Source organism: Scyliorhinus torazame, chromosome 9 (assembly GCF_047496885.1).
Source record: "Scyliorhinus torazame isolate Kashiwa2021f chromosome 9, sScyTor2.1, whole genome shotgun sequence".
NCBI classification, from domain to species: domain Eukaryota; kingdom Metazoa; phylum Chordata; class Chondrichthyes; order Carcharhiniformes; family Scyliorhinidae; genus Scyliorhinus; species Scyliorhinus torazame.
In genome coordinates this window covers 53,637,298-53,658,329 of record NC_092715.1, presented here as the reverse complement: position 1 = coordinate 53,658,329, position 21,032 = coordinate 53,637,298, and the positions used below count along the sequence as shown (strand labels likewise).

The 21,032-nt window shown below is 50.5% G+C and overlaps 1 protein-coding gene across 25 annotated transcripts in view; it reads left to right on the top strand.

Annotated features, from left to right (window-relative positions):
* LOC140429207 (sorbin and SH3 domain-containing protein 2-like) overlaps positions 1 to 20,397 on the top strand; it is a 1,121,994-nt gene extending 1,101,597 nt beyond the window's left edge. For 22 of the 25 annotated variants that reach the window (XM_072515899.1, XM_072515897.1, XM_072515903.1 and 19 more), the window contains one exon: positions 12,268 to 13,382. In XM_072515899.1, coding sequence (XP_072372000.1) covers positions 12,268 to 13,337 — 1,070 coding nt within the window. In that variant the 3' untranslated portion in view covers positions 13,338 to 13,382. Of the gene's footprint in view, positions 1 to 12,267; positions 13,383 to 18,318 lie in introns of those variants that run through there. The other 3 variants (XM_072515915.1, XM_072515921.1, XM_072515920.1) reach the window with 1 other exon arrangement.
* Positions 20,398 to 21,032: the final 635 nt, after the last annotated feature.

Here is a 21,032-nt window from a genome sequence, read left to right as displayed (position 1 = left end):
TATTCACTGGGAGGAAAGCCCCCATAGTCACTTGAAGCACAGGCTCTTAGTCACTGTGAGCACAGCTCCCATAGTCTCTGGGAGCACAGGACCATAGTCACTGCGAGCACAGCCCCCATAGTCACTGGGATCACAGGTCGATAGTCACTGGGACCATGGCCCCATAGTTACTGGGAGCACAGCCCAATAGTCACTGGGAGCACAGCCCCGTAGACACTGGGAGCACAGGTCCACAGTCACTGGGAGAAAAGCCCCTATAGTCACCTGGAGCACAGGCCCATAATCACTGGGAGTACAGCTCCCATAGTCTCTGGGAGCACAGGCCCATAGACACTGGGAGCACAGGCCACATAGTCATTGCGAGCACAGGCTGATAGTCACTGGGAGCACAGGTCCATAGTCACTGGTAGCACAGGCACACAGTCATTGGGAGCACAGCCGCATCGTCACTTGGAGCACAGCCCAATATTCACTGGGAGCAGAGGTCCATAGGCACTGGGAGCAAATGCCCATATTCACTGGGAGCACAGGCCCATATTCACTGGGAGCTCAGGCCAATAGTCACTAGGAACGCAGGCCCATAGCCACTGGGAGCACTGGCCCAGGCCCATAGTCACTGAGAGCACAGGCCCACAGTCATTGAGAGCACAGGCCCATAGTCACTGGGAGCACAGGCCCATAGTCATTGAGAGCACAGGCCCTTAGTCACTGGGAGCACAGGCCCACAGTCACTGGGAGCACAGCCCACGTAGTCACTGGGAGTTCAGGCCCATAGTCATTGTGAGCACAGGCCCATAGTCACTGGGGGCACAGCCCCCATTGTCACTGGGAGCACAGGTCCCTAGTCACTGGGAGCGCAGCCCCATAGACCCTGGGAGCACAGGTCCATAATCACTAGGAGCACAGGCCCAAATTCACTGTGATCAGAGGCACATATTCACTGGGAGGAAAGCCCCCATAGTCACTTGAAGCACAAGGCCCTTAGTCACTGTGAGCACAGCTCCCATAGTCTCTGGGAGCACAGGACCATAGTCACTGGGAGCACAGGCCTCATAGTCACTGGGAGCACAGGCCCATAGTTACTGAGAGCACAGGCCCATAGTCACTGGAAGCACAGCTCCCATAGTCTCTGGGAGCACAGCCCCCATAGTCACTGGGAGCACGGCCCCATTGTCACTGGGAGCACAGCCATTAAGGGGAAATTTACCATGGCCAATCCACCTAACCTGCACATCTTTGGGTTGTGAGGGTGAAACCCTCGCAGACATGGGGAGAATATGCAAACTCCATATGGACGATGACCCAGGGCCGGGATTCGAACCTGGGTCTTCAGTGCCGCAGTCCCAGTGCTATCCACTGCGCCACATGCTGCCCTTTCACTTGGAGCTTGGAGCACAGGCCCATAATCACTGGGAGCACAGCTCCCATAGTCTCTGGGAGCACAGGCCCATAGACACTGGGAGCACAGGCCACATAGTCATTGCGAGCACAGGCCCATAGTCACTGGGAGTACAGGCCCATATTCACTGTGACCACAGGCCCATATTCACTGTGAGCACAGGCCACATAGTCACTGAGAGCACACGCCCATTGTCATTGAGAGCACAGGTCCATAGTCACTGGGAGCACAGGTCCATAGTCACTGGGAGCACAGCCCCAGAGTCACTGGGAGCACAGGCCAATAGTCACTGGGAGCACAGGCACATAGTCATTGGGAGCACAGTCCCATAGACACTGGGAGCACAGCCGCATAGTCACTGGGAGCAGAGGTCCATAGGCACTGGGAGCAAATGCCCATATTCACTGGGAGCATCGGCCCATATTCACTGGGAGCTCAGGCCAATAGTCACTGGGAACGCAGGCCCATAGTCACTGGGAGCACTGGCCCAGGCCCATAGTCACTCAGAGCACAGGCCAATAGTCACTGAGAGCACAGGCCCATAGTCACTGGGAGCACAGGCCCATAGTCACTGGGAGCACAGGCCCATAGTCACTGGGAGCACAGGCCCATAGTCACTGGAGCACAGCCTCCATAGTCACTGGGAGCACAGCCCCCATACTCACTGGGAGCACAGGCCCATTGTCACTGGGATCACAGGCCCATAGTCACTGGAGCACAGCCTCCATAGGCACTGGGAGCATAGCCCCCATACTCACTGGGAGCACAGGCCCATTGTCACTGGGATCACAGGCCCATAGTCACTGGGAACACAGGCCTTTAGTCACTGGGAGCACAGGCCCATAGTCACTGGGAACGCAGGCCCATAGTCACTGGGAGCACTGGCCCGGGCCAATAGTCACTGGGAGCACAGGCCCCTTGTCACTGGAGCACAGCCTCCATAGTCACTGGGAGCACAGCCCCCACACTCACTGGGAGCACAGGCCCATACTCACTGGGAGCACAGGCCCATTGTCACTGGAGCACAGCCTCCATAGTCACTGGGAGCACAGCCCCCATACTCACTGGGAGCACAGGCCCATTGTCACTGGGATCACAGGCCCATAGTCACTGGGAGCCTTTAGTCACTGGGAGCACAGGCCCATAGTCACTGGGAACGCAGGCCCATAGTCACTGGGAGCACAGGCCCATAGTCACTGGGAGCACTGGCCCAGGCCAATAGTCACTGGGAGCACAGGCCCCTCGTCACTGGAGCACAGCCTCCATAGTCACTGGGAGCACAGCCCCCATACTCACTGGGAGCACAGGCCCATTGTCACTGGGATCACAGGCCCATAGTCACTGGGAGCACAGGCCCCATAATCACTGGGAGCACAGGCCCATTGTCACTGAGAGCACAGGCCCCATTGTCACTGGGAGCACAGGCCTACAGTCACTGGGAGCACAGACCCATAGTCACTGGGAGCACAGGCCCCATAGTCACTGGAAGCACAGGCCCCATAGTCACTGGGAGCACTGGCCCCATAGTCACTGGGGGCACAGGCCCCATAGTCACTGGGGGCACAGGCCCCATAGTCACTGGGAGCACAGGCCCATAGTCACTGGGAGCACAGACCCATAGTCACTGGGAGCACTGGCCCCATAGTCACTGGGAGCACAGCCCCCATAGTCACTGGGAGCACAGGTCCATAGTCACTGGGAGCACGGCCCCATAGTCACTGGGAGCACAGCCCCATCATCACTGTGATCACAGGCCCATATTCACTGGGAGCAAAGCCCCTATAGTCATAGATCTTAGAATTTACAGTGCAGAAGGAGGCCATTCGGCCCATCGAGTCTGCACCGGCTCTTGGAAAGAGCACCCTACCCAAGGTCCACACCTCCACCCTATCCCCATACCCAGTACCCCCTCCCAAGACTAAGGCCAATTTTGGACATTAAGGGCAATTTATCATGGCCAATCCACCTAACCCGCACATCTTTGGACTGTGGGAGGAAACCGGAGCACCCGGAGGAAACTCACGCACACACGGGGAGGATGTGCAGACTCCGCACAGATAGTGACCCAAGCCGGAATCGAACCTGGGACCCTGGAGCTGTGAAGCAATTGTGCTATCCACAATGATACCGTGCTGCCCACAATTTAGAGTACCCAATTATTTTCTTTTCCAATTAAGGGGAAATTTACCATGGCCAATCCACCTAACCTGCACATCTTTGGGTTGTGAGGGTGAAACCCTCGCAGACATGGGGAGAATATGCAAACTCCATATGGACGATGACCCAGGGCCGGGATTCGAACCTGGGTCTTCAGGGCCGCAGTCCCAGTGCTATCCACTGCGCCACATGCCGCCCTTTCACTTGGAGCTTGGAGCACAGGCCCATAATCACTGTGAGCACAGCTCCCATAGTCTCTATGAGCACAGGCCCATAGTCACTGGGAGCACAGGCCCATATTCACTGTGATCACAGGCCCATATTCACTGTGAGCACAGGCCACATAGCCACTGAGAGCACACGCCCATAGCCATTGAGAGCACAGGCCCATAATCACTGGGAGCACAGTCCCCATACTCACTGGGAGCACAGGCCCATAGTCACTGGGAGCATAGGCCTTTAGTCACTGGGAGCACAGGCACATAGTCACTGGGAACGCAGGTCCATAGTCACTGGGAGCACTGGCCCAGGCCAATAGTCACTGGGAGCACAGGCCCCTAGTCACTGGAGCACAGCCTCCATAGTCACTGGGAGCACAGCCCCCATACTCACTGGGAGCACAGGCCCATTGTCACTGGGATCACAGGCCCATAGTCACTGGGAGCACAGGCCCCATAATCACTGAGAGCACTGGCCCCATTGTCACTGGGAGAACAGGCCCATTGCCACTGGGAGCACAGACCCATAGTCACTGGGAGCACAGACCCATAGTCACTGGGAGCACAGGCCCGTAGTCACTGGGAGCACAGGCCCCATAGTCACTGGGAGCACAGGCCCCATAGTCACTGGAAGCACAGGCCCCATATCACTGGGAGCACTGGCCACATAGTCACTGGGAGCACAGGCCCCATAGTCACTGGGAGCATTGGCCCATTGTCACTGGGAGCACAGGCCCATAGTCACTGGGAGCACAGCCCCATAGTCACTGGGAGCACAGGCCCCATAGTCACTGGAAGCACAGGCCCCATATCACTGGGAGCACAGGCCCCATCGTTACTGGGAGCACAGCCGCATAGTCACTGGGAGCACAGGCCCCATAGTCACTGGGAGCACAGGCCCCATAGTCACTGGGAGCCCTGGCCCCATAGTCACTGGGAGCACTGGCCCCATAGTCACTTGGAGCACAGGCCCCATAGTCACTGGGAGCACAGACCCATAGTCACTGGGAGCACCGGCCTCATAGTCACTGTGAGCACAGGCCCCATCGTCACTGGGAGCACAGGCCGCATAGTCACTGGGAGCACAGGCCCCATAGTCACTGGTAGCACAGGCCCCAGTCACTGGTAGCACAGGCCCATAGTCACTGGTAGCACAGGCGCATTGTTACTGGGAGCACAGGCCCATTGTCGCTGAGAGCACAGGCCCCATAGTCACTGGGTGCACAGGCCAATCGTCACTGGGAGCACAGGCCCATAGTCCCTGGGAGCACAGGCCCATTACCACTGGGAGCACAGGCCCATAGTCACTGGGAGCACAGGTCCATAGTCACTGGGAGCACAGGTCCATAGTCACTGGGAGCACAGCCCCATAGTCACTGGGAGCACAGCCCCAGAGTCACTGGGAGCACAGGTCCATAGTCACTGGGAGCACAGGCACATAGTCATTGGGAGCACAGCCCCATAGTCACTGGGAGCGCAGCCCCATAGTCACTGGGAGCGGAGGTCCATAGGCACTGGGAGCAAATGCCCATATTCACTGGGAGCATCGGCCCATATTCACTGGGAGCTCAGGCCAATAGTCACTGGGAACGCAGGCCCATAGTCACTGGGAGCACTGGCCCAGGCCCATAGTCACTGAGAGCACAGGCCCATAGTCATTGAGAGCACATGCCCATAGTCACTGGAGCACAGCCTCCATAGTCACTGGGAGCACAGCCCCCATACTCACTGGGAGCACAGGCCCATTGTCACTAGGATCACAGGCCCATAGTCACTGGGAGCACAGGCCCATATGCACTGGAGCACAGCCTCCATAGTCACTGGGAGCACAGCCCCCATACTCACTGGGAGCACAGGCCCATTGTCACTGGGATCACAGGCCCATAGTCACTGGGAACACAGGCCTTTAGTCACTGGGAGCACAGGCCCATAGTCACTGGGAACGCAGGCCCCAGAGTCACTGGGAGCACAGGCCCATTGTCACTGGGATCACAGGCCCATAGTCACTGGGAGCATAGGCCTTTAGTCACTGGGAGCACAGGCACATAGTCACTGGGAACGCAGGCCCATAGTCACTGGGAGCACTGGCCCAGGCCAATAGTCACTGGGAGCACAGGCCCCTAGTCACTGGAGCACAGCCTCCATAGTCACTGGGAGCACAGCCCCCATACTCACTGGGAGCACAGGCCCATTGTCACTGGGATCACAGGCCCATAGTCACTGGGAGCACAGGCCCCATAATCACTGAGAGCACTGGCCCCATTGTCACTGGGAGCACAGGCACATTGCCACTGGGAGCACAGGCCCATAGTCACTGGGAGCACAGACCCATAGTCATTGGGAGCACAGGCCCGTAGTCACTGGGAGCACAGGCCCCATAGTCACTGGGAGCACAGGCCCCATAGTCACTGGGAGCACAGGCCCCATAGTCACTGGAAGCACAGGCCCCATATCACTGGGAGCACTGGCCACATAGTCACTGGGAGCACAGGCCCCATAGTCACTGGGAGCACAGGCCCCATAGTCACTGGGAGCATTGGCCCATTGTCACTGGGAGCACAGGCCGATAGTCACTGGGAGCACAGACCCATAGTCACTGGGAGCACTGGCCCCATAGTCACTGGGAGCACAGGCCCCATCGTTACTGGGAGCACAGCCGCATAGTCACTGGGAGCACAGGCCCCATAGTCACTGGGAGCACTGGCCCCATAGTCACTGGGAGCACTGGCCCCATAGTCACTTGGAGCACAGGCCCCAAAGTCACTGGGAGCATTGGCCCATAGTCACTGAGAGCACAGGCCCATAGTCACTGGGAGCACAGGCCCATTGTCACTGGGATCACAGGCCCATAGTCACTGGGAACACAGGCCTTTAGTCACTGGGAGCACAGGCCCATAGTCACTGGGAACGCAGGCCCCAGAGTCACTGGGAGCACAGGCCCATTGTCACTGGGATCACAGGCCCATAGTCACTGGGAGCATAGGCCTTTAGTCACTGGGAGCACAGGCACATAGTCACTGGGAACGCAGGCCCATAGTCACTGGGAGCACTGGCCCAGGCCAATAGTCACTGGGAGCACAGGCCCCTAGTCACTGGAGCACAGCCTCCATAGTCACTGGGAGCACAGCCCCCATACTCACTTGGAGCACAGGCCCATTGTCACTGGGATCACAGGCCCATAGTCACTGGGAACACAGGCCTTTAGTCGCTGGGAGCACAGGCCCATAGTCACTGGGAACGCAGGCCCATAGTCACTGGGAGCACTGGCCCAGGCCAATAGTCACTGGGAGCACAGGCCCCTAGTCACTGGAGCACAGCCTCCATAGTCACTGGGAGCACAGCCCCCATACTCACTGGGAGCACAGATCCATTGTCACTGGGATCACAGGCCCATAGTCACTGGGAGCACAGGCCCCATAATCACTGAGAGCACTGGCCCCATTGTCACTGGGAGCACAGGCCCATTGCCACTGGGAGCACAGACCCAAAGTCACTGGGTGCACAGGCCCGTAGTCACTGGGAGCACAGGCCCCATAGTCACTGGGAGCACAGGCCCCATAGTCACTGGAAGCACAGGCCCCATATCACTGGGAGCACTGGCCACATAGTCACTGGGAGCACAGGCCCCATAGTCACTGGGAGCATTGGCCCATTGTCACTGGGAGCACAGGCCCATAGTCACTGGGAGCACAGACCCATAGTCACTGGGAGCACTGGCCCCATAGTCACTGGGAGCACAGGCCCCATCGTTACTGGGAGCACAGCCGCATAGTCACTGGGAGCACAGCCGCATAGTCACTGGGAGCACAGGCCCCATAGTCACTGGGAGCACTGGCCCCATAGTCACTGGGAGCACTGGCCCCATAGTCACTTGGAGCACAGGCCCCATAGTCACTGGGAGCATTGGCCCATTGTCACTGGGAGCACAGGCCCATTGTCACTGGGAGCACCGGCCTCATAGTCACTGTGAGCACAGGCCCCATCGTCACTGGGAGCACAGGCCGCATAGTCACTGGGAGCACAGGCCCCATAGTCACTGGTAGCACAGGCCCCATAGTCACTGGTAGCACAGGCCCATAGTCACTGGTAGCACAGGCCCATAGTCACTGGTAGCACAGGCGCATTGTTACTGGGAGCACAGGCCCATTGTCATTGAGAGCACAGGCCCCATAGTCACTGGGTGCACAGGCCAATAGTCACTGGGAGCACAGGCCCATAGTCCCTGGGAGCACAGGCCCATAGTCCCTGGGAGCACAGGCCCATAGTCACTGGGAGCACAGGTCCATAGTTACTGGGAGCACAGGTCCATAGTCACTGGGAGCACAGCCCCAGAGTCACTGGGAGCACAGGTCCATAGTCACTGGGAGCACAGGCACATAGTCATTGGGAGCACAGCCCCATAGTCACTGGGAGCGCAGCCCCATAGTCACTGGGAGCAGAGGTCCATAGGCACTGGGAGCAAATGCCCATATTCACTGGGAGCATCGGCCCATATTCACTGGGAGCTCAGGCCAATAGTCACTGGGAACACAGGCCCATAGTCACTGGGAGCACTGACCCAGGCCCATAGTCACTGAGAGCACAGGCCAATAGTCACTGAGAGCACAGGCCCATAGTCATTGAGAGCACATGCCCATAGTCACTGGAGCACAGCCTCCATAGTCACTGGGAGCACAGCCCCCATACTCACTGGGAGCACAGGCCCATTGTCACTAGGATCACAGGCCCATAGTCACTGGGAGCACAGGCCCATATGCACTGGAGCACAGCCTCCATAGTCACTGGGAGCACAGCCCCCATACTCACTGGGAGCACAGGCCCATTGTCACTGGGATCACAGGCCCATAGTCACTGGGAACACAGGCCTTTAGTCACTGGGAGCACAGGCTCATAGTCACTGGGAACGCAGGCCCATAGTCACTGGGAGCACTGGCCCAGGCCAATAGTCACTGGGAGCACAGGCCCCTTGTCACTGGAGCACAGCCTACATAGTCACTGGGAGCACAGCCCCCACACTCACTGGGAGCACAGGCCCATTGTCACTGAGAGCACAGGCCCATAGTCATTGGAGCACAGCCTCCATAGTCACTGGGAGCACAGCCCCCATACTCACTGGGAGCACAGGCCCATTGTCACTGGGATCACAGGCCCATTGTCACTGGGAGCACAGGCTTTTAATCACTGGGAGCACAGGCCCATAGTCACTGGGAACGCAGGCCCATAGTCACTGGGAGCACTGGCCCAGGCCAATAGTCACTGGGAGCACAGGCCCCTAGTCACTGGAGCACAGCCTCCATAGTCACTGGGAGCACAGCCCCCATACTCACTGGGAGCACAGGCCCATTGTCACTGGGATCACAGGCCCATAGTCACTGGGAACACAGGCCTTTAGTCGCTGGGAGCACAGGCCCATAGTCACTGGGAACGCAGGCCCATAGTCACTGGGAGCACTGGCCCAGGCCAATAGTTACTGGGAGCACAGGCCCCATAGTCACTGGAAGCACAGGCCCCATAGTCACTGGGAGCACTGGCCCCATAGTCACTGGGAGCACAGGCCCCATAGTCACTGGGAGCATTGGCCCATTGTCACTGGGAGCACAGGCCCATAGTCACTGGGAGCACAGACCCATAGTCACTGGGAGCACTGGCCCCATAGTCACTGGGAGCACAGGCCCCATCGTCACTCGGAGCACAGGCCGCATAGTCACTGGGAGCACAGGCCCCATAGTCACTGGGAGCACAGGCCCCATAGTCAGTAGTAGCACAGGCCCATAGTCACTAGTAGCACAGGCCCATTGTTACTGGGAGCACAGGCCCATTGTCACTGAGAGCACAGGCCCCATAGTCACTGGGAGCACAGGCCCATAGTCACTGGGAGTACAGGCCCATAGTCCCTGGGAGCACAGGCCCATTGTCACTGGGAGCACAGGCCCATAGTCACTGGGAGCACAGGCCCATAGACACTGGGAGCACAGGCCCATAGTCACTGGATGCACAGGCACATCGTCACTGGCAGCACAGGCCCCATATTCACTGGAAGCACAGGCCCATTGTCACTGGGAGCACAGGCCCCATAGTCACTGGGAAGACAGGCCCATAGTCACTGGGAGCAGGCCCATGTCACTGGGAGCACCGGCCCCATAGTCACTGGGAGCCCAGGCCTGAGATGGGGTCATCGCACTGTAACCAGGACCATGCTATGCATGATTAACAGCTGGGAGAGTAACATTGGTGAACCTACCCGAACATGGGCTGTTTCGCTTTTTAAAGTAAAATCCCAAATAAGGTACCTTTTCAAAAAAGTTGTCAGTTGACATTGAGACTCCAAGAGTCAAAATAAGCTATTCTCTTCCAAGTACTAATGGAAAATGCCTGTGAGACCTCCATGTAAACTTCAAAAAACATTGTGAATGGACAAGGACTTCTTCCTCATAATACCCTGCCGTTTTGATTAACGTAACCTCTGAATGCAAACCATTCAGATTTTCCCACATAAACCTGCATGGTGGCAACTAAGATGGATTTTAACTTTGTGCTTTCATTCATAGCTCATCCCTATTCTGCAGCAAGCTATCATACACAGTTTACTTATAACAATGTAATGCATTATTTTCAGTGGCTAATGCTTTCAATTTTCTTTTTACTTCCTGTAAATTCCACTTTGTTTTCTTCATTATTGCCCCAAAAGGTTTTTTTTTTTTGCTGCGTTGCTGAAATACAAAATATGCCTTGTAATCAGATCTGCCAACAGTGGGTGGTTAATGTCCATGAATTGAGCGGTCCGTGCTCATGCATTCATGTCACTCAGGCTGTCAATGGGAAACACTAGTTCCCTGGATTGCAACCAACCTCCCCAACCCCTGCCCCCCCACCCCTCCTCCCTCACCCCCCTCGATGGGGTGAGTATGCTTCCATTGTGATTTATAAATGTTAAAAGCCCATAAACATGTCTTAGATCCTTGAGTGCCGAGGGCAGCACTCCAGGCTACATTCATGTGTGCAGAGGTATAGGGGGAAAGGTCCTGAAGTGGAGGCAGAGGTACGGACAGCATTTATATAACTGATGTCAGCTTGGTTAAAGAAGGAAGAGAGCCATAAAGAATACCAATGACATTCTTGTCCCTTTGTTTCCTCTACCCAGGACTGGTGGGTGCTGTTTACTACCAGCACCTGGAGATGGAAATGTCCAGAGATTGTCTAGCTTGGGCATGTTTTAATTTGTCATGTTCTGTGGCATACTATGGATGAATTCCTAATGGCCACAATGAGTTTTGACCCTCTGGCACTTTTTTAAAATACCTTTAAGGTTTTGGCATGGGTCATACACCCACAGCAAAGACCATCATGCCATTCAAGGCTAATCCTGGTTCCTTACATATTTTATTCCTGAACAGCAAGTTTGTTGAGTTTGTAACAGTTGATAAGTTCCAGATCGCTTAATCCTATAGACATGTGTGCATTGAGATTTGGATTGAAACTGCCAAAAAAATGTTGCGAGTGAGTTTCAACTCTCCTCTTAGAGAGATGAGATGAAACTATCATATAACCTGTTAGATTTGGATACAGAGGGGAAAGTGCAATCCAACACACTGTACCAGCCAGGAAAAATAAATTAAGTTGAATATAACTTGCTCTTAATGGAGGTGATAAACTGACCTGTAGATATTTTTACCTTGAACGTAAGTTGAGCTATTTTTGCCTGGAATTGGCAGGTGAATAAGTTAAGATACTCCTCCCCCCAATCCAGAACTAGTTCACATCACTGCCCAATGAATCCCTGATGTTTTATAATACCTGAACACAATTGCAAAATTAAACACTGCCTATTCATGTACAAAATGGAGTTCAGAAGGAGAGAACGACAGCCACATTTGTTCAAGTGTGAGGGTTTTTTTTGCTGTCAACCATTTTGCCAAACATCAAGACGCTTTCCTAGGACCGACCACATTGCTACCAACTCCACAAGGAAGGAGAGATGCAAGATGGACATTAAGGGCACAAAAAATAAAGACATAATGCCCAGGCTTCACAAAACTATTAGAAAAGAAATAACAGCTTGAAGTGACATCTGAGGGAAAAACAAATGAAAACGGCATTCAGAAGAATGTTGCATTGGAATATACCTCCCAAACACAAGTCCCCGATGCCAGGAGGAGCAGACTGCAAAACAAAAACTTCCCGTTGTACCTGAAATCAAAACATCATCTGTCCCACATATCCGGTAAGTTTACCTTATAGCCTCTCCTTCCATGTGATCTCCCCATAAAGTAAAAATAATGAACAAATATAAATTTAACGTATGTAGAATGCCAAGAATGCTTTAACATCCCCAGTATGCATGTATGTGGTCCTGTGTACAGTGGTCCATTGTTGCACTTCACGTGTTTTTCTAAGTTTCTTCCAAATGGCACCTGCACCTGTCTGTCTGCACTTCCACGGCATGTGTTCAAATAACTTAAGGTTTTGTATCCTGTACCTATTGTGTCTCCCCAGATAGCCAGCCAACTTCCATCTTAAATCCATCCAATGGAAAAGGCATGGAAAAGACACCAAATGCCCATAAATCCACAGGCAAAGAATTGACCTCCTCCGCAGTCCAGGATACAAAGCTACACATGCAAGGGAGCACACAGTCTCCGGTCAAACAGCATGATAACCACTCGCCTGCCACTGTGTCCCCCGATGGAATGTCCTGGGCATACCCTCAATGTTTGGACGAACCGAAAGATGAGGAGATGAGTCAGCCAGAAGAGGGGGAAACCAGCATTGTGTCTTCCTCGGCATCCCAGTTATCTGCTGCATCTCCCTCCGCATCTCAGAATCTTCATTCAGACAAGAGTCATTCTCCAGCTCCCTCGGAATTGCAGAGCCATCAAACATCTTCCTTAGAATCTAAGCATCTTGATGTGTGTCCCTCACCAGAACAGAGTTCTGTAAAGGATTCCTGTCTGCTGGAGCAGGTTCTCGGCAAGGAACCAATAGCTAAGGCGCTATGTGACCTGCAAGTGGATATCGCCAACTTCCTCACGCCATCCGCTGATTTCCTGGAACAGATCTTGGACAACGTTCCTACGGATGTGACGGCTGCCGTAACAGACGAGAACACTTGTCAACAACGAGAGACAGACGCCAGTCTCCTTGCTCTCTCCACAACATTTGGACTGCTCGTGGATGAGGGCATGAACCTGCTCAGCAAGACCATGGACAATGTCCATTCCAGTGTGCAGTCTGGTAACAAGCAGATGCACACTGACATGATCCATCTTCACAATGTTATCCACATGGGCTGGGTGCAGTTAGCTGAACAAATGAGCTCTCTGATCAAAGTGCTCACGACACTTGTACATAACCAGCAACCATCTTCCACTTTGTTACATAATGTAGCCCTTCAGCGTACTATAGCAATATCTGAAGGCCATTTTGCAGACTACCTCAGGTGTGAATCCACTCCCAGGGTAACTGAAGAAACACTATCCTCACAATGCGATATTACAGAGGAATCTTCCACCAATTCTTCTGAAAACTCAGCAGCCATTTCTCCTAATTCTGAAACATATAATTGAAGTGCCATATGTTAGCATTTTCTCAAATACACGTATTCTGCACAATGGCGTTGTGCTAATATTTCTCAACAGCACGCTTACTTATATTAAGGTTTTGAAAGAAAAGAATGATTTCCAGAGCATTGTTTCAAGCCCACTGGATATCTGCAGCATTTTACAGCCAATTAAGTATTTTTTGAAATTAGTCACTGTTGTAATGTGGGAAACATGGCAACCGCGTTGTGCACGGCAAGCTCCCACGAACAGATGGTCTGTTCTTTGCGGTGTTGATTGGGGGATAAGTATTCAGCAGGACCCCAGGGTTACCTCCCCTTTTCTTTTTCGAAATGGTGCCATGGGAACTTTAACGTCCACCCAAGCAGGAAGATAGGGCCTCCGGTTTAACATCACATCCGAACGTCACACCGGCATCTCCGACAGTGCAGTACTCCCTCAGTGAATGTAAGTTTACATTTGCTCTCTCAGTACAGCCCTGGAGTGTCAGCCAGGCTGTTTGTGCTTAAGCCTTGGAGTGGGAATTGAATTCAGAAACCTGTGGCTCAGAGGCGAGCGTGCTACCAACTGCGTCACAGCAGGTACAGATCAGCAAATAAAGCTGACTGTGCTAAGATATATTAAACTATTGTGTGCACACCTATTTCAGTGTGCACTAACAAATGGGGATAGCTCCGATCAGGTGTTTTCCTTTTCTACAGTTATCGGGCTGGATTCTCCGTTTCAGCGGCTAAGGGCTGTCGCCAGCGGAGCATGTGTGGTTTTTTTACCACCAAAAAAGCTGGGCGAATCCCTCACTGATTCTGGGACCTGGCTCCCGCACCAAAACCAACCGGAGAGTGGCCGGGTCCCTGGCTGCGCACGCGCACGGCTGACGACCTGCTGCTGTCACGCCGTACAACATGGCGCCGGCCGTGCGTGGACCTGACCCGCCAACACACAGCACACACCCCTGTCCACCAGCCCTCGCAGAAGCCCCCCCCCCGCCGACTAGCAGCGCGGATCCTGCCCGAGTATGGCGCCGCTTGACACAGTGCGCAGCCGCCATGCCGGGTTCCCGCACGCGTGAGATCATACGTGTCCTGCGCTGTCGGTAACTCGGCCCATTGGGGTGGAGCATTGCAGGAGGGCCGGCCGATGGCACGCCAATGCCATTGCAACGGCGCGATGACGCCATTTTGGCGGGCAGCGGAGCATGGCATCAAACCACCGCCGACCCTGATTTCGGAGTCGAATCTCCGCCCGATCGCCAATTACGATATCGGCGTCGCGCAACGGAGAATCACACCTATAATATTCCATTTCCCCCTAGGATCCTAGTTATTGCAGTAAAAATGTATATTCTTGCATGTGTCTCCATTTTTGTCTTTCCCTGATACTGATATACCAGGGCTTCTGCCAAGCATGGGAATTAAATTATTGCTTTGTTCTTGGCATGTAAGCATTTCTGGCAAAACCAGCATTTGTTGCCAAACTCTAATTGTCCTTGAGAAACTCATGGTGAGCCACCTTCTGATCTAGACATTGAGATCGCAGGCGATTGTGGGTAGGGTACTGGATTGGATTGAGAATTGGCTGACTGATAATGCAGATGGTCGGGATAAATGGATCCTCCTCTGGCTGATGAACTGTAACTAGCGGAGTGCCACAGATTTGCAATCTATATAAATGATCTGCAAGCAGGGACATAGTTCAACAGAGCAAAATTTCCGGATGATACTAAAATAGGTGGGAAAATCGGCAGTGAAGAGGAGATTAAAATGTTTACACACGGATATAGGTAGGCTAGGAGATTGAGCCAAAATTTGGCAGATGGAATTTAATGTGGATAAGTGTGAGGTTATCCATTTAGGCTGAAAAAATAGAAAGACTAATTATTATCTAAATGGAAAGCAGATTCAAAATGTGGCCTAGGCAGAGGGATCTGGGTGTCTTTGTTCCTGAATTGCAGAAAGTAGGTAAGCAGGTACAGCATGTAATTAAAAAGGCAAATGGAATGTTAGCGTTTATTGCAAAACAACTGGAGTATAAAAGTAGAGAAGTGCTGTTGCAATTGTATAGGGTGCTGGTGAGACCACATCTGGAGTATTGTGTCCAGTTTCCCTATTTGAGGAAGGATGTGGTGACATTGGAGACAGTTCAAAGGAGGTTCACCAGATAGATTCCGGGGATGAAAGGGTTGAGGTATGAGGAGAGATTAAACAGTTTGGGCTTGTACTCGCTGGAATTTAGATGGATGAAAGGGGACCTGGTCGAGGTATATAAAATACTAAAAGGGTTGTTAAAATAAACGTAGACCAAATGTTCCCCTGTGTGGGGCAATCTAGAATTAGAGGTCACAGATATAGGTTGAGTGGTGATAGATTTAGAACTGAGATGAGGAGGAACTACTTCTCGCAGAGGTGATAAATTTGTGGAACTTGCTGCCTCATATTGTGGTGGAATCGGAGTCATTAAATGGTTTCAAGAGGGTGATAGATATATTTCTGAGAAACAAAATGGGTTAAAGGGATATGGGAAATAGGTGAGGAGGTGGATTTAAGACCAGGAAGAGCTCAGCCATGATCTGATTGAATGGCGAAGCAAGCTCAAAGGGCTGAATTGCTTCTAATTCCTATGTTCCTTCTTGCACTGCAGAAGGTGTAGGTACACCTAATATGCTGTTAGGGAGGGAGCTCCAGGATTTTGACCCATCGATAGTGAAGGAATAGAAATATATTTCCAAGTTGGAATGGTGTGTGGCTTGAAGGGGAACTTTTAGGTGGTAGAGTTCCCATGCCCTTATCTTCTAGATCAGCGTTCTTCAAACTTTTTTTCAGGGCACCCATTTTTACCAACCGGCCTACCTTCGGGACTCAACCCGGCCAACCATCGCGACCCATGCCGGCCTACCTGTGCGACCCGCCATTTTGTTTGCTGCTGACAAAAATGGAGGAAATGGTGTTGGGTTCCTTTGGCCCTCGTACATGCTCCTCCAATGGAACCTGTTGGATGAAGGTGAAGCCTTCCGGTGTCGGAAAGTATGGAGTCTCCATCTGTCCAAAGTTCTGCATTTTCTTCCTGTAAAATTTTATCAAATAAAACCCCCCCCGGACTTGTTAAACAAAAAACTACGACCGCTTAATAAAAAAGTGGCGGCACTTTGCATGTGTGCATGATCATCGGTGCGCGTGTGCATAGTTTTGCGCATGTGCGCCGATGATCTGGCACGCTTGCGCAGTGCGGCCGCATTTTTTTTACATGTTCACGGCCATTTTGAAGGCCGCTTGCAGCCGGCGTTATTAACAGCCGGCTGCTGCGGCTGTTGCGCACAGATTTGCGCGATCGGGAGCGCCACGATGGATGGCTCCGCGACCCTCCCGACACCCGCCGGCGACCCACCCGCGCGCGCCCCCGAGTTTGACAATGCCTGTTCTAGATGCTGGAGGTCACTTGGACGGAACCTTGGTGAGTTACTGTAGTGCATCTTATAGATGGTACTCACTGCTACCAATATCCATTGGTGACTGAAGGAGTCAGTATTTAAGGTGGTGGATGGGTGTCAACCAAGCTAGCTGCTTTTTTCTGTCAGCTCCAACATATGATATTCCATCACATGTGACTTTTGCTCTGTAGATGGTGGACTGACTTTAAGGAGTGAGAAGGTGTGTTACTTGCTGCAAAATTCCCAGCCTCTGACTTGCTCTTATAGCCATGGTATTTATATGGCTAGTCCAGTTCAGTTTCTGCCAATGGTAACCTCCAGGATGTTGATAGTGGGGGATTCAGTGATGGTGATGTCATTGGATGTCACGGTCAGATGGTTAGATTCTCTCATGTTGGAGATGGTCATAACCTGGCTCATATATTAATTGCCATCTATCAGTCCAAGCCTGAATGTGTCTGGGTTGTGCTGCATGAGGGCATGCATTCCCCCACTGAGACAGATTTATAACATTTTGGGAGCGATCAAATGGCCACTCTGTGTCCGAAAAGCAGCTCGCTGCAGCGCAGTGTGGCCGATAAAAGCTGGTAGACCCCGCTCATTGATTTACCCGGCACACAACGCCTCGCGAGATCGAATGCAATCGCGCGAGACATTGCAATGTAAATCCCACCCATAGTGGGCCGGGTCATTTTTTAGCAAATCTGCATGTTAGAGCGAGTTAGCTAGTCTCACTTTAACGCGCAGATTCCCCAGTTACCTAAGGCGTGGGATCAATTTCCTTCACCTCGGAGACCTCAGGCGATTGCCGTTCAGTACCAGTCTCCACAAACAGGGACCAGATGGAACGGCACTCTTGGGGGCCATTAAAATATTGTATATGTATCCATTTAGTAAATACACCATCTGATTAGTAATACCCCTGTATTGTGATGCAAAGCCATATCTGGCTACTTGAAACACTGTCCATTAATTTTCTTTGCTCTTTATTGATGCTTGATGCTTCCTGCTGCAGCAGGACAAACTGTTTTCATGACCATGATCATTGCTGAGCACTGCTTCGTGTTAAATGTAAAACCTGATTTGAGGGCGGATTTTAAGAAAGTGAAGTGAATCAGATTATCCTCCTACTCCCTGCCCCCCTCCCACCCCAACCCAAAATTGCCTAATTGGCTTTACAAGTCCACAAATTATGTTATTTAACTGTGCAGTTAGAATTGTGCCATCAAATGTAGAGAAACATCATTAGTAACCAGTCTTTGAAGTTGAGGCAAATGTCATCCAGTTGATACTAACATTACTGAAAGGTAGATTATCACCCCCTCCACACCGGCAAGTTTAATCTGATATCAATATCTGAGGTGAATTCAAAATGTAATTAAATGGACACACGAGTGACCTCAGGCAAATATAACCAGGGTTTTGCTTATTGCGAGTATTTGTAAAATTAAAATGTTGGTAATTAAAAGTGATCGGTAAAATGGCATACTAGGGAGATGACTCACTAAAGGCTAAGAGACTGGAATATAATGAAGTTTGCTTTGTTTTTCTTTTGAATCGCAGGAACTTCGCGGAGATCCAAGTTCTTTGGTACATTTCCAGGAAACTATGTGAAGCGACTATAAGATTTTATACATATTTGTATACACATTGCTTTTGAGTTTAGCACAATAACCTCTGCAGCTCTCATTAAAAGAAGCTCAGTCTGTAGACACTCAACAAAAAAAAGGACAACCTTTGTGTCAGTTGTACGATTGACTACAGCTAACTTCGGAAGCATTGCATCATTTGGCATCGTCTTCAGCCAAGTAATAAGGTCAATTTGAAACAAAGTACTGATCATGCCATCTGGAGGTCGCTCTACGTTCCCTTCAGGATATTCCAAGAACAATTGGTTTTTATTATTACGGTGCACTTATTTGATCAACCATTTTTTCCCCCTATGTATGTAAACCTAGTCAATGCCTATTTATTCTTCCGAGTACAGGAGCTCACAGTGGTCTATCACTAACGTTTATTATTGACACGATTTTAAGTAGAAGAAACATATAATACATTCAGCAAGTACTCGACCAGGCTCTCGTACTGCTATAATAATTTGGCACTTTCCAAACTAGAGGTGAAGAAGCTCTGTAATCTGCTCTATTTTTCCTCCAACAGTTCACTTGATTTATTTTGCTGCTGCTAACATATGGAAACAAAAGTGTCACATTTTGTACAGGTTGTTTGAAAATCGATGATTGCTCTTTTCTCACTTGTCCCCCTGCCCCACAATTTTCTTTTTTTTAAATGGCGGTTTAGAAAACATAGCAAAAAAAGTCCGGTTTCACGATAGACTGTCAGGTTGATCAGGCCACATGACTGTCCTTTGAGGCAAGCCACATTCAGGCTCCCAAACCGAATGGTCATATTTAACACGGTGGCTCCTTGGGGTCAGCATTCACTGAAGAATGGGGATACGTCACTGTTATATGATGCGGCTTGAAAGTAGATTCAACAGCAGCAAAGTATTTTGTGCTCCAGCCCTGCTCAAGAAGATTTTTAAGTGAGATGGTGCACATCTTTAAATCCACTTATTCAAAATCAGTCATGTTATTCCATTGTGTTCTGCAAAACTTGTCTATTAATGTGGAAATGCTTCTGCCATGCTTTCTTGTACGTTTGAAGTTCCTAAGAGAATTTCCAGGTACAATTTGTTTATAAACGGCTGAATAATTGAGAGCTTTCTTCGAATACATTCTGGACTAAAACATTTAAGACATTTTCTAAGCTACTCAATATTTGTTCAAAATGGAAGGTTCTTTTTATTAAAAGAATTTGAGCACTGTGTTCCCTCTAATAGAACAATAAACTATAACTGCCGTGGTTGGGTATGAACACACACATGGGAGGGGGGAAGGAATTGTTAGCGCTGCAGCACCTTAGTTCAAAACAAGAGTGTGTGTGATTGTCTTTTTAATTTCTTTCATAAGTTTACCACAGTGTATGTTGTCCACAACAGTTTGTATATAAATATATGTGTGTGTGGGTCTGCTTTATTTTGTACAGATGTTTTAGTTGTTGCATTTTTAAAAAAAATCACTACTTTTCAGAAACTTTTATAAGTCTCTGTTATTTCCCCTACCCTTTTTACTAATCACCTCTCCCACGCCCTGGTTGCAAGCACATTTAGAGGGTGCGAGTGTGTATGATAGTATTTTATTGCAAAATTTTGCAAATTGTTTTTCAACAAATGTAGTGTAACCAGCAAAAAAAGAACCTAACTGTATATATATCTTTATAGTTATTAACAGGAAATAAGGAGAAAAAAGATCTGGATAGATTCAACAATACTCTTTTACAGTATATCTTTGTTACACCAAAATTCCAGGTCTAAGAGCTGTCTAATACTGAACCTGGCCAACGGCATGCAGCGCGGTTGTAAAATCAGCACCTTTACTGTTTTATGATGAAACTGACCATATTTGTTGCTTGTAAAATGAAAACTCTTTATATTCTCTGTAACCAATTTTAAAAGAACTATTTCGTAAATGAACACCAGACGATTCATTTTGATGCAGTACGATTCATACGGAGAAAACAACGTACCTTTTTTGTGCTTTTTGTGAATTTCAATCCCTAATAAATTTTGCCTGAATTGAATTTCACCCCTCCCCCCCCACCCTGTTTTGTTTAGTTTAAATGTCTCTTAAACCAGGATATTGATGCATTTTGCAAAGAGTGTTAAGATATCGAGGCACAAAATTCTACTTAATTGGTGGATTTGCATACTCCCATGAGAGAATTACAATAACATGGAGTGTTTCATTCCCTAATATACACAATAGCGCTATTAGAGATCTTGAGATTTTCGTTGTTTGAATACCACTGGTGTGGGTATCATGAAAAGAAAAAAATTGCACTTCGCAACCTCACCACAGCCAATGAAGTAACCATTGCAGTCATTGTTGCAATGTAAGGAAACATGGCAAATTGAGCAGAGCAAGCTCCCAAAAAACAGGAATGGGTTAAATTACAGAATCTGTTTTTAACAATCATTATTAAGGGTTAAGCCATCATCAAGATATCGGCCGCTGCTCCCTTTTTGAAATAGGAACTCTTTCATCCTCTTAAGAAGGCAGGTGAGGCCTCGGTTTAATGTCTCATCCGACAGATAGCACTTCTGACAGTGTAGTACTCCCCCTGAATGGTGAGCATAGGAATCTGTGCTCAAAGATAGGTATTTGTGTCCAAAGATGTGCAGATTAGGTGGATTGGCCATGATAAATTGCCCTTAG